Consider the following 14,937-nt stretch of genomic DNA (forward strand, 5'->3'; position numbering starts at 1 on the left):
TCCTGGATCCGCCATTGTGTGTGACTGGCAGAATGTGCAAATGCCATTTTGAGTAACTTCCATTCGGTTATGGACAAATTTACAATTATTAGTAATAAAGTTAGTGACTCGTCATCTGTATATATAATATTGTTATGGATCCATAAGGAAACATATAAACTTATTCGGTTATTATGATACCTACAAAATGAGAAATGATCATTCTCTCTAACGTTAATTGTCACTTGGAAGACGGTTTCCTCACTAAAAGATTCGTATGAATTCAAGTACGCTTTCACTTTACGTTTATCAATCGAATTCAAACCAATTTACACCTTCGCATCACATTGTTGTCAAGTTCTTCAAACATATGAACATCATATCAAACAAGGTTGCATTTACTTCACTGAAGCAGGATATATCCGAACGGAAATCTGGATGATTTTCAACACACAGAAGAGAAACTACTAATGATTTTATTCACCAAACTCATACATGTAATGAGACATTTAACATACAATGGTTACAAGCAGAATTCAAACACTACGAAAACGAAACCTCCACAGACGAGCTGTTGAGATTCCTGATAGCTAACCTGAGTTGGATGGGGCGAGATCCTGCTCGCAGAAACAGTCTTCACGATGCACTGTCGCCTTTATTCCCCTCAATGATAACCCGGCTCAGACAGCACTGCGCCTCTGCTTCGATCAACATTTTCTTTCCGTCCCCTCCACCAGCTCTCTTCTATAACCTTAGCAGAAATTTTCAAGGCAATAGTTATGGTCATTATGCAGCCCCTTTTGTTTCAAATACGCATCATAATCTGGACTACGTGTTGCTCGTGTGGTTGAAGGAAATGAACGTGAGCAGTAACGAGGTTGTAAAAATTTTGGCAAGGATGAGAGGAAGTACCAAGAATCAGATTTCTATAATTCGCGAGGTTCCACCAAGACGTATAGTGGCTTGCCATTCAGAAATCGCCTTTCCTATACACGAGGAAACCGTGTTATTTGTTGAGAAAGATTTAGTAACTAGACTTCATAAATCAGCATGTGATTTAGTATGACAATGAACTGCTTTATGTTAAAACAGAAACATAAGGAATCAAAATTTTCTTTTGTAATGGCATTAAATTACAATAAGGAAGAAGATTACATCAGGCAGAAAGTTCTCCGGAGTCTTAACATGACAATTGGTCGTATCGTATCATGCTAAATACAGCTAAGAAACCTACATTAACAAGTTCCTTTACAACACAACACCTAAGAAGCAGGGAACCTTAATTTCTAAGAGTTGGTGTTAGATTCAAATATTAGCAAAATGCTCAGTAAAACCTATCTGTTTTTTATAGTAATGATAAATAAAAGATTTCAAGAAGTGGAATATAAATTACCTTAAGCTCTGGTAATCCAATAACGCATGCACACTCTACGACTTCAGCACCGTTGCGTTCTAGCCAACCGGAAATCGCAATAGCCACAGTGAGTTTAAAGCAGTAAATCGTATACAAGTATTAACGTAAACAGAGCTGTGGGAGATCACCTAGAAGCCTTATGGCTGCAGAAAGAGTCCCTCCCGTAGCCACTAGATCATCGATGACTAATGCTCGCTCGCCTGGTTTAACTGCACCAATGTGCATTTCCAGACGATCTTTGCCATATTCGAGCTCATAAGCTTCAGAAATAACTTCACCTGAACAGATAAACACCCCTATTAGTCATAATCCGTCTTGAATGATCACAGTGACTATTCAATTCGATCAATGCAGAACGAAAACATCTTCCTCCCGTGTCCTAGTACAAGCATCAAACAGAATAAACTAAATCTTAGTCCAATTTTCAACTAGAAACTTCAAAGAAAAACCTTCAAGAACCAAGTTATCTTCTGCAAGAATAACTATTCCTATTCAACAACAAACCAGTTTATAAGATAAATTTCTGGGATTTCATCTGGGATATCAAAGTTGTAATCTTTAACTAGATTCATGCTGTAAAAACAAGAAATTTACCTGGAAGCTTTCCTGGTTTACGCAGAGGAATGAATTTGGCCCCAATTCCTAATGCTATCGAAGGAGCAAACATAAACCCTCTTGCTTCAACTCCTACAACAAGATTCAGCCATAAATTAAACTAATTGATCAAAGAAAAAGTAAGGTGACATGTACAACTTTCAAATTCATTAGTACTACACTTCATTGAGCTCAGAATGAGGGAGAAAAGGAGCTAGCAAGTCCCCCTTTTCACCAAAAGTTTGAAGTTCAATCAACCTTCGAAGAAAAGTGCATCATCTTAAAGAAGATGAAAAAGGTCAACTTTTGAGCTAACAGCATCACCCCACTATCAAATATTAAAAAGAAATTACAAAAAAAAATAGAATTATTACCAGCAACAACAGAGATATCCATGTCTCGGTATCTATCAACAAATATTTCGACAGTGTGCTTGAAGACCTTGTGATTTGAGACAAGCGTTGTAATGTCTTGAAACATAATCCCTGCCAAAATATTATTATTAAAAAAAAGGGTACTAAAAAACAACACCCCCCAAAGAAAGAGACAAGAAAGCCAACATGTTGCATACATATTGAACAACCAAACAACAAAAAATTTAATTACTACAAATCAAGAAGAAGAAAAAAAGGACCTGGTTTAGGGAAGTGAGGAACAACAGTAATGGCATCAGAAATAGCCTTCAATCTTGGATCACCCTTCAAACCATTCTCAGCTGCAAACATCTTTTCTCTTTTTTTAAAAAAAAAAAGGAAAAAAAATAAATATTTTGGAGGGATTCTTGTGTATATTCTTGAATTGGGAGAGGAAAGAGGAGAGAAAATCTATGTATTAAAGAGTGTATCTTTGGGTTGGTGGGCAAAAGCTCCACTGAGGAAGATCCAATAGCTCAGTGGTGCTATAATTTATACACCAACTTTTTTGTAATAAAATAAAGATTTAAATGTCTGTAAATTTACAGAAAATGGCTGGTATCCGATGCTCCTTGATGGGTACTTACTTGAATGCATTTTGTCTGGTTTTCTGGTACGTATATGTAATCACTTATGTTTAGACAATAGACAGTGAGGTCTTGTCAAAGAGTAGATGATATTAACACTACATATTCACACTATATAACATTAACCAAATTTTGTACAACCAAAACAATGTTATATTAATAATTTGATGTATTAATTATGTGTTAAAATAATAAATGTAGTAAGTGGACAAGTTAAAAAGACTTATTACCCTTTAACCTTGTTTTTATTTTTATTTTATTTTTATTTTTAGAATTCCCTTTCTATTATTTTTAAAAGTATGCACTAATTACATTTATGGTTTAAAAATGAAAAAAAATTATACACAAATCATAAATATATGACCACAATATTATGCACTTTCCATGTACTATATATGCATTCATATATTTTAATTAAATGCATAAATAAACCTAATTTTTTCAAATAAACTAGTTTTTGGTTGTACAAAATTTGATCACATAGATTTGTTGATTATTGAAATCATGCTTCTTCTTCTTTTTAATTTTGTCATTTCTCAATAATGATACGAATATACGAGACATTATCATATGATGAATTGCAATATCCTTACAATTCATATTAATGTAATTAATAGTATAATAATTTTTGTGTTTGTCTCCGGGCTAGGATGGTGATGGCTTCCAGCCTTCCACTAAGTATCATATCCAACCTCGTTTAAAACTTATTTAAACACATAGTATGTCACAAAAAATTCAAACAAATAGTGACATTTTATGTATAAAAAATAGCGAGTAAGATAGGTCCATAATATAAAACGTAAACACATAAGAGAAAATTAAACATCAGACAACAACAATGCGACAAATATACGGCATATTAATAGCAGCACATATCAACAATTACATAACAAACAATGTAACAAGATAAACTCTCGACTAAACAGTTTCAACAATGAGCAACATCGAAGTGAAAGAAGAGAAGAAACAACAAAATCGGCTTGCAATTATTTATATGGAGTACTAATAAATTGATAGTAAGTGTAGATTCTTTGTTTTTCAAGTCTGCCGACGTCATTCAGGGATGCTTAATCTATTATAGTAGAGCGACTTATTGAGAAAATCGGGTTTCTGGGGCAGTTTACATTAAAGATTACGTAAATGTACTCATTTTGTTATCTATTCCACATATGGGAAAAACGCCAATGAAATTGGCGTGTCTTTAAGTAAAAACGCCAATATTAATGGTGTGTTTACACGTAAAGACGCCAACGTAGGTGGCGTTTTATACTTGTGTCGTATTTTGGGCGTATTCTCTCCAATTGCAAGTACGTTGAAAAACGCCAACTTGGTTGGCGTGTATTCCTGAAAAAACGTCTTTGTAATTGGCGTGTGTATTGTTGTAGGAACGCCGAACAGATTGGCGTGTTTAAGCAAAGACGCAAACACGAGTAGCTTGTTTACTAAGTCGCAAAAAACGCCAACCTGAGTGGCGTGTTTACTTGTTTTGCAAAAAACGCCAACCTGAGTGGCGTGTTTACCAGTCGCGAAAAACGCCAACCTGAGTGGCGTGTTTTCACAGGCTGATATACCAGCCGTGCCTCCCCCAAATCACACACTTCGCGATTTCTCCAAGCTGCGCGCTTCCTCTTTGCGAAATCGCCCTCCTCTCCGTGATTTCGGCCTACATTCATCAATCGGTGCTATTCTTCCCCAAATTCATCTATTTTCTTCGGTTAGTATGCTTACCTTTTATATTATTAGAGTAAGTGGTGGATAGTTAGCTAGGGTTTGTAATGGATTGTGAATTGAGTAGAAATATTATGCATTTTGGATTGGTTGAATGACATTATTGTTGATTATTATGTTGGATTGTTTGGGTTTAAGTGAATTTGTGTATAAATTTGATTATAAACCTAAACCCTAGGGTTGTTATAGCTAAAAATTTGGGCAAATTGTTTTGGTTTATGTGGGTTTTGGTTGATGTATGTTGATTAGTTTGAATTGTTAAATTTGTTTATATTGTTAGGTTTGTCAAATTGAAATTGGACAAATTGAAATTGTTAGGTTAGGCAAAATTGAAATTGGGCAAATTGAAATTGTTAGGTTGGACGAATTGTTAATTTAAATTGTTAATTTTGTGTAGGTGAATTGGATTATGATTTTGAATGTGCAATGTTGTTTGTAGGTGAATTATTTGATGTTGGTGTTCAATTTTGTGATATTGGATTAAAATGTATCTAATTATTGAAATGGTTTATGGTTGGTGATTGTTGAATTTGGATTATGAATGTTGTGTAGGTAAATTATGGCATCATCTTCAACCTCTCGTCGTCGGCTTGCATGTGGTCCTGCGGATCCATCTGTATTATATTTTCAGAGACAACACGTCTCTAACAACATATGGGCAGGAGTTCCATCCGAATATGTACGCTGCCGACGATATGAAGGAATAATTTGGGATGTTCCCATTCATCAATATGTCTTGGCATTAGTGGACCAGATGGGGTTTGGGGGTATATTAAGGTGTGGTAAACCAAAAGACATTGACCACCATCTTATCACAGCTTTGATTGAACGTTGGAGGCCAGAGACTCACACGTTTCACTTTCCAGTCGGTGAAGCGACTGTGACACTGGAAGACGTGGAATCTTATGGAAGGACATCCCCCCCGACGGAAGCGGGATATTGGAAGGACAGATGTTTGGATTTTCTAGGATTCATACCGGACGCATCCGAGTTGAAGGAAATGGCTTTTAAGCAGACAAGCTTATCGCGTCAATTGAGGATTGAGCTGTCTGGTGACCACGAACACAACATATATACTCAGCAGGCTCGTATCTATTGTCTGCTATTACTTGGTGGTCTGATGATCCCCAACGGCTCCGGAAATAAAATTATGTTCTTCTACCTACACTTTTTCTTGGATATAGAACGGTGTTCTACAGCTGGGGTGGTGCGACGCTTGCTTGCTTGTACCACAATTTGTGTGAAGCGGCCGTTGCTAAGAGGACGGATGTAGGGGGAGCCTTAACTCTATTACAGCTTTGGACTTGGGAGAGAATCCCAAATATTAGACCAAGGATGCTAGATCCCGTGCATACAGACTATCTACCATGTGCAAGCGCGTAAGTTGTTCACTAATTCATTTTTTAAGCTTAATGTTCATCAATCTTCGTGTTCTTCGCTCATAATTTAAATTTTTTAGATGGAATGGTCCGGCGTCATATGTAAAAGCACCCGGACATTGTATTGAAAATTTCCGAGATCAGTTCTCCATGATGCATCCTAATCAGGTACTTCATATACTTATAAATTATTTTTTGTTTTTTGTTTTTATTGAAATTATTTTGAAAAATTTGTATCACATGTAGTTTATTTGGAGGCCTTATCTCCACCGAGAGTTGCCGGAGAGTTGTGATGCCGGTCGTCCTATATGGATGTCGATAACAACGCTTATTTGTTGGAATCTGGCTGAGCCACACCTGCCACACCGAGTGTTGCGCCAATTCGGGATTGTCCAACCGTATATCCCGGATCTCCCCCAGTTCCACGGTTCTGATTTTTTGAAACAAGATCGCCGTGGAAAATCTGGTCGGAATTGGGTTCAATGGCACGCCAATTATATACAGGAGTGGGACAACAGACACTTTACGATATGGACTGATCTGGAGGACAGTACTGAGCCTGTTGCATCGGAAGAATATATGAATTGGTTTCGTCAGATCACTGTGGTGTATTTAACCAAACCCGGCGTGCATGCTGAAGAGGGATTCCACGAAACGGCATCGTCTCATAACTTTACGGTACATTATTTATACTTAACTAAACTCTGATTACTTATTTAAATTCATATTATGATATGTACTTAACTTTGAAAAATTGTAGGTAGAGACGCTTCACAATATATGCCACTTTCTAAGTGGCCGAGCTGCGACAGGACATTTCTGTCCGGATATGGAAACCATTTCGAGGATGGTTGAAGAAGGACTGCAGATATCCGGGGAGGCTCAGCTGATGGACTACTGTCCTTCGCAGCGCTCTGCAATGGACGTGGACGTACCCGTAAGGCAAAAGGTAAAACGACGAACCAAGAAGAAAACCGCCTGCAGAGAGTCGTCATCTCAGTTCGTACACAACTCCGATGACGATTTTGTGGAACCACCTCCACCGAGCTCTGCACTTCGAGGCCGTCATTCTGTCAGCCACACCGGTGGGACCGGAGAAGATATTGGCCTCAGTGATGTCCCCGCTTCTCCACCGCGGTCGTCTGTGCAGGATGAATTTTTTGGGGTGGATCTTGAGAACGCTGTTGTTCAAGATACTCCTCCCTCAAGGATCCCTAGATCTACATCCAAGATTGGGAAGGGGATACGGCGCCTGTTTATGCGGAAAAGTCGTGACGATTGAACTAATTTGAACTCTTTACATTAGTAATTGGATACATTCTCTTGATATTAGTGTTTTTTCATTGATTTTAACTCTTTATATTAGTAATTTGATATGGGTTTTTTTTCATTTGCTTTGAACTCATTGATTTTAAGTCTTTATGCTTAATTGGATGTATGAATTATTATTTCGTAGTAGTTGAAATGAAAACTGGCAAATAAAGAAATAGCGACATTCTGAACAAACGCGTCATTTCCATTGGCATCTGAACAAAAACGCCAGTCCCGTTGGCGTGTTTTATTAAAAACACGCCAGTCCCTTTGGCGTCTATTGAAACACGCCACTCAAGTTAGCGTTTTAAGCTGATCATTTGCTACTTAAAACACAATTTTACTCAATATATAAGTTAATACAAATATTACCCAATACATAAGTCCAAATATTACTAAATACAGAAATCCAATATTACACAATGCATAAGTTCAATTGTCTCGCCTTTTCCACGTAAAAAAGCTACGGATACCCTTCCCGATTCTGGCGGCTGAGAGTCTAGACGGAGGAGTATCTTGCACAACTACATTCTCTAAATCAACCCCGAAAAAATCGTCTCTCACAGAAGACCGAGGTGGAGAATGTGGGACATCACTGAGACCGATGTCTTCGCCTGTACCACCAGTGTGGCTGACAGAATGACGACCTCGAACTGCATATCTTGGTGGAGGTGGATGCATAAAATCGCCAGCGGCATAATTTACCAACTGAGTATCCATCCTTGAAAGAGCATTCGGGCAGTTGCGCCTGTCGTGACCTGGTTGACGACAATGTTTACATCGGCGTCGGGCTCGTGGCTGGTCAGCTTCACGGACATCCATTTGATTAGGAATCCTAGTAGTACGGTATCGACCGTGACTTTTAGGCATTAACTGAGCTCGTGAACATTGCAAAGTCCATTCAGGCACGGCCCGATAATCTTGGTGTCTGGGTGGATTGAACACCGTAGAATATTGGTGTACCCAAACACTTGTGCGGTATACGGGATCAACAAGCGACATCATGTTGTCGTTTCTAAACCGCGCAACTGCCGCTGCATGTGAACATGGAAGTCTCCACATCTGCCACTTTTGACATTTGCAGTGCGACTCCAAGTACTTTACCTTCCACTTATTAGCGCCCTTTCCACCAATTCGACGCGTTGTTCGAACCACATAATGGCCTGCAATTGTGTTGGGTGCTCTCACATTATGTAATTGACCTTTTGCATCATTTTTGCACACCTTTTCATGCGCCCACGGGGTAAGTGGTGTGACACACTGTGTTGATGCAATTGACCGGTCATTGAACCATTCTATTGTCCTCCAGAATATCATATCAATGCAAGCTTTAATTGGGAGTTGTCTTGCGCCTCTCAACACATTGTTGTAAGATTCCACCATATTAGTGGTCACCTCACCCCATCTTTTGTGTTTGTCATACGCCAGATTCCATTTTTCTAACTCCACGGCATCAAGGTACTGCAAAGCCTCGGTGTTGACGTTTCGAAGTAAACGACGTCTGATCTTAAACTTGCGCTTCTTGGTAGCAATACCAATTTTCCAAACAAGTCTTTTGACCATGATACCTTTGTGATTCTGCAAAACATTCTTTCTAACATGTACCAAACAAAATCTGTGATGACCCACATTGGGTTCTTCTTTCCATATGAGAGAATTCATTGCATCTATGATTCCCACATGCCTATCAGATATGACACATATTTCATGTTTTGCTACATGAAGTCTAATGCGTTCCATAAACCAATTCCAACTTTCTTTGATTTCCTCATCAACAATGGCATATGCAACAGACAAACATTTCTTATTAGCATCAAATCCAACTACAATAAGAATTTTACCTCGACATCGTCCACGTAGATGAGTTCCATCAACCGTTAAAACTGGTTTGCATAGTTGAAAAGCCTCCACAGCTGGTCCAAAAGCCCAGAATACGTACTTGAATACCTTGTTCATACCATTGCTTAATATGTCATCGTGCAACCATTCCACAATTGTGCCAGGATTTTGTCTTTGCATTTCATTCAAATAGCTGGTAACACTTTGAACGACCACTCCCATCCACTGTATACAAGCTCAATCGATGTCCTCCGAGCATACCATGCTTTCTTGTAACTAACTTTGACATGAAATCTATTTTCAATATCTGCCACAATTGCTTTTACCTTGTAGCAAGGATCGTTTTCTATCTGATGTCGAACACTCAACGCTATCATACCCGACGAAAGATTAGCGTGCCCATTATAGTTACGATCCCCCATGCAAGTATGAGCAGTGCTAAACACTCTAATTTGCCAGTGTTCATCATGCTTTCTCAGTGTTGCTCGGCACTCCCACAAACATTTCGGTAATGAGGTATCCTTCGGATTTCCTTGTGGCCACTTACAAACTGCATGCCATCTCTTTCCTTTACTTTCAGCAACTGTATATTGTCTGATTTTTTCCAAATGCCAATGAGTCACAGCTGCCTTCAATTCCAACTTCGTTCTAAATTTAGTATGCAAACCGACATTGCTAGGATCTTTTTCACTCCAATAATGCACACTTGGATCATCACGTTCAAAGTTTTTATGATCAAAACTATCATATGGACCTGGTAAGGTGCGAAAATAGTTGATTCCACGCTGTGGGAACTATGGAACTACTCTTCCTCCAACTGCCCTTTCACCAACTGATGTTTCTCCAACTGTTGTTTCTCCAAGTGGAATGGATGGTCTTGAAGCAACAAATTGTTCATCATCCGACGGATCATCATCTGAGTCTGTACTAACCGGGTCGGAATCTTCAGAATAATAAGGTGATTGTGGATCAAGAAAGTCGGCTTTATCAGGACCTATTACGTCCTCAACCGCATCACAATTGTCACTTTCCCCTAAATGCACGCCTCCAACTTCAAAATCTTGTGTTGCAGCAAAATATGGTTCTTGGGCTCTCGTAGACGTACCAACATCAAAATCTTGTGTTGCAGCAAAATATGGTTCTTGGGCTCTCGTAGACGTACCAACATCATAACTTATGACATGATGACTATGATGTTGAGTAATTGCCGAATACTCAACATATAATTCAATTAGACCTCCAATAACCATACTCTCACTAAACATTAGTTGCATGCATACTTCGTCTAGTAGAACACCTACAAACGTGACTCCGGCTCCAAAGCATATTGTACGTTTCCATATTATTTGAATGTTGTTTTCATATATGCTTATCCCTATCCTTTCACAAATTTTTTCCACAAGCTCATCGTACGAAATTGTTTCATCCAACATAATGAATCCTTTAGCAAAAGGATGATCATACGAAATAACTGCTCCGGGAATTATCTTTCCACCCCAATATAAATTGACACACCACGTCATACTATCTGCAATAATGTAAAACACAAATAAATATGTATTATTTTTACATTCATCATTATGTAGAGTGAGCCAAATATGCTAAATAATAATTCTACACAATAATAATTCTACACAATAATAATTCTGCACAATATTAATTCTACACAATAATAATTCTGCACAATATTTCAACTCAATTCATAACCAATTACAAACCCTAGCTAACTATCCAACAATTACTCAAATAATGTAAAAGATAAGCATACTAACCGAAAATAATATACAAATTTGGGGGAAAATAGCACCGATAGATGGAAGGAGGGCGAATTCGCGTGGAGCAGTCTACCTTGGATAAGAGTGTGTGGGCTGAGTTTTTCGCGATTTGGGGGAGGAGAAGGGGATATATCAGATCTGTCTAAAGCCGCCAATGACAGTGGCGTTTTCTTTTAAACACGCCGACTCCGTTGGCGTATTTTATCAAAACGACATTCTACCCGGCGTTTTTACTTGAATAAACACGCCAACGAAAAAGGCGTTTTATAATATACACGCCAATTAGAATGACGTTTTATACTCAATACTGTAGTTATAAAAAATACGACTAAAATACGTTGCAATTATAAGACGCCAACTTAGTTGGCGTTTTAAATTAAAACCCGCCATTGTTGTTGGCGTTTTTACTTATAGAAACGCCAATGCGATTGACGTTTTTCTCATATATGGAACAGATAACAAAACGGATACATTTCCGTTATTTCTGAGGCCAACTGGCCTAGAAATGCGTTTTTCCCGCGACTTATTTGTGTTTCTTAATACTTATAAAAATAAAGGCGCAAAAGTGAAATTGTAGAGTTTAGATAGCTAGGTACAAAGAGCATATTTGATCGTACCCTATTTTGAATGATGAAATTGTAGAATTTATGAGTGGTAAAGATGTGAAAGAGAGAAAATGATTTTTGCATTTACTATATCGGCTTCAAAATAATACTCGTACTACTACTAGATGAGAATTATGGTCCATTCTTTGTGTCACACGTAATGTATCACTTTTATTTTTCTGATATAATTACTTTTTATTTAACTTCAATTTTGTATGATTTAATTAATTTATTATTTTATCAAGAGCTTATTGTATCAGATTAGGGTATTAATTATTTTTTTAAAATTCTAACTTTGATTAGTTAAATACCTCTGTCCCTCTACAATTGAGGCGTTTCTTTTCGGCTGTTGTTTTGCGAATGTGATAATAAATAGTTAGAGTGAAGAGAAAATAAAGTAAGAGAGAGAATAATATAGAAGAGAGTCGTATATACATTATTCTCTTACTTACTTTACTTTCTCTCCAATCTAACTATTTCTAATAATTTTTGCCAAAACAACGTCCGAATTGAAGCGTCTCACTTGTAGTGGTATGGATGGAGTATAAGATAAGTTTTCAAATTTGATATACAATTTTTTATATTACTACTTATACAATTTGATATACAATTTAGATACATATTGTAGTACTAGTTTATAATTTCACTAAAATTTTAATTTATAATAGTATAAATTAATTTAAGAAAACTATGACATGGAGTATCCAAGAACTAAAACTAGTTAACTAACTGACGGAAGCATATTGAACCTTAATCATGTCCACATCAGTATGCATAGATTGAAGTGGTATCTGATTCATACTCTCACCGTTTTTAAAAATAGCAACTATTTTCATTTTGGGCTGTTACTTTAAAGTAAAAACTTTAGAATCTTTCTATTTTAGGATATTCACCCCACAATCCACTAACTCTATTTTCACTACTTTTTTCAACCGGTCTCTTACTATACTCATTTTTCTTTTCCTCTCTCTTACTTACCAATTCTTCTCACTTACTTTATCAATTGTGCATTAAAACTCATGTCGTTTCAAATGTTTATATTTTTTTAATACGAAGAGAGTAGTATTTAAAAAAATACTAGTAAAAGGGAAAAAAATTGAATCAGTCTTTTAACCAATTTTTCAAATTGAAAAACTTAGACTGCCTAGCGACCCAAACATTTAAATTAGTCTCTAAACCTTGACTCAATATATAAAAGCGGGGCTTTTATAAATGAGGAAATAGTACGTGTTGATGTTTAGAATACTTAGGCCATCCGTAATGGCGCCTAGCGCACCACCTAGCCGAGCGCCGGCGCTAGGCGGTGTGCTAGGCGGTCCATTGCAACCGCCCAGCCATTTTCGGAATTAAAAACCGCCAAGCGCTCGGCGATTTCGTGGCGCTGGGCGATCCGCTCTGCGCTATTGCAGCGTCCGGAACGCCTAGCGCATCGCCTAGACGATTTTTTTTTCAAAACACTATATATACGCGGTTTGCACGTCATTTTCATTCGCACCACTTGTTTTAACGAGTACTCTCTCTATCTTAATTTATGTACAAGATCAACACCGAGAAATGGAGAACACCAACGAAGGTACTCCAGTGACGACCGGGTCTCAAACTCCCCCGGTACCCGTGTGAGGTGGATGAGGTCCAATGCCAGGGTACTACAACATGTACCCTTGGCAGGGGATGATACCCGGGATGGCAGCTGGGGGGGAGTATGTCGGCGTGCCCGGGGATGCAACCCGGTGTGCATATGATGCCGGGGTGGGCACCCGGGATGCAGATGATGCCTGAGGGGGGACGACGATGCAGCCCCCGACGCAGGGGACGATAGGGTGGGTACCGGCGGTGCAACCCCCGACAGGGGGGGGTACCGGGGACGCCGGGGGATGAAAACGTCTATCGCCCTAGTTTTGATTTTTCGACTGCTTCTTCGCACACTTCAACCCCAACGGAGACGCAGTTCACGCAATTTGAGACTTTCTCCTTGGAGGAATTGGGGATTGATATGCTCGGTGTTTCGGAAACTTCCGTTCCCGGGGGAGGAGCAGTGCGGGGCACCCCAAAGAAGAAGGGCGAGTCGTCACAGCCGGGTGAGGATAGCCAGGTCCGGAGGAGGTGGACGGACGCTGAGAACGTCGCGCTGTGCAAGGCGTGGGTCAGTGTTTGCGATGATCCTCTCACTTCGAACAACCAGAGGATCGTCAACTTGTGGGACAAGATAGCAGCAGCCTACCAGACATTTTGCCCGGAGGGGAGGCCACGCAACGGGGAGGATTGCCGGAAGGGGTGGGACTGAATCAGGGCTGCCGTCTCCCGATTTTCGGGTTGGTACGCCAACGCCCTCCGCATGCAGAGCAGTGGCCAAACAGAGGAAGACTGCAGGAGGATAGCGGAGAAAGCCTTCCCCCAGCCCGGGTTGTATAAGGAGTTCACCTACTGGAACTGCTATCTTGTGCTGAACGACTCCGAGAAGTTCCGAGTAGGTGTCGACGCTGGCTGGCTGGCCGAAGAAGCAACGACTGAACTATACCGGTGATTACAGCGGCAGCAGCGGTGGTTCCCACGACCTCCCCGAGACAGCCCAGGAGGTCCCGACCCCTCGTTCGTTCGCTCGCCGAACTCGCCCGGTTGGGCACAAGCGGGCTCAACGGGAGGCGAGCGGGGTAGCCGGGGGTTCCCAGGAGGTCCAGTCGGCATCCCCCCTTGGCCAATCCATAGCGAATCTCAAATTCTTCGCGCGTCAACAAACGCGCGCTCAGATGGTCAAGACGATGGCCGAATGGCGGGCGGCAGTGGACCCCGTGGAGAAGAGTTTGCTTCAAACATTGCTCATGAGCATGCAGGACGAGTTGGAGGCGGCACGGAGGGAGACCAGAGGGAGTAGAGGCGGCGGCCACGAAGGCGGCGGCGATGGTGGCGACGGAGGCGGAGGCGAGGGTGGCGACAACGACGGAGGAGACGACGACGGAGACGATGAGTGAATTATTGTACTTTTTTTAATTATTGTAATTTTTTTAATTATTGTACTTTTTTTAAATTATTGTACTTTTTAAAATTTTAATAGTATTATTAATGTTTCCCGTATATGTCTCGTAAATTAAATTTCGTATATTGTGTGATTGTTAATTATTTCGTTTTTATATAATTGTTATTAGTGATGTGGCTAGGCTATAGCTGAGCTATTTGCTTGTTTTGATGATGTGATAGAAGAATTTTTAGTGCTGATGATGTGGCAGAATGAGTTTGTGGCTAGGCTATGGCTGAGCTATTGCTAGGCTATTCCTATGATAGATGGCCTTAATGTTGAAAATTGCTCCAATGAAAT

The 14,937-nt window shown here is 39.6% G+C and overlaps 1 protein-coding gene across 2 annotated transcripts; it reads right to left on the minus strand.

Moving 5' to 3' along the window:
• Positions 1 to 421: 421 nt before the first annotated feature.
• On the minus strand, positions 422 to 2,941 carry LOC121797182 (adenine phosphoribosyltransferase 5-like). 2 transcript variants are annotated; one of them, XM_042195924.1, is made up of 7 exons: positions 2,622 to 2,941; positions 2,362 to 2,472; positions 1,988 to 2,080; positions 1,522 to 1,671; positions 1,373 to 1,431; positions 892 to 965; positions 422 to 723 (listed from the first exon to the last, which is right to left on the minus strand). In XM_042195924.1, exons 1-6 carry the CDS (start codon positions 2,710 to 2,712, stop codon positions 906 to 908), a joined length of 564 nt encoding a protein of 187 aa, XP_042051858.1. In that variant the 5' UTR covers positions 2,713 to 2,941; the 3' UTR covers positions 422 to 723; positions 892 to 905. The 2 variants fall into 2 exon arrangements, with proteins under 2 accessions (XP_042051858.1, XP_042051857.1); XM_042195923.1 differs by having other exon boundaries at positions 422 to 730; positions 2,622 to 2,936.
• Positions 2,942 to 14,937: the final 11,996 nt, after the last annotated feature.

This window comes from Salvia splendens, chromosome 3 (genome assembly GCF_004379255.2).
Source record: "Salvia splendens isolate huo1 chromosome 3, SspV2, whole genome shotgun sequence".
Classification (NCBI taxonomy): Eukaryota; Viridiplantae; Streptophyta; class Magnoliopsida; order Lamiales; family Lamiaceae; genus Salvia; species Salvia splendens.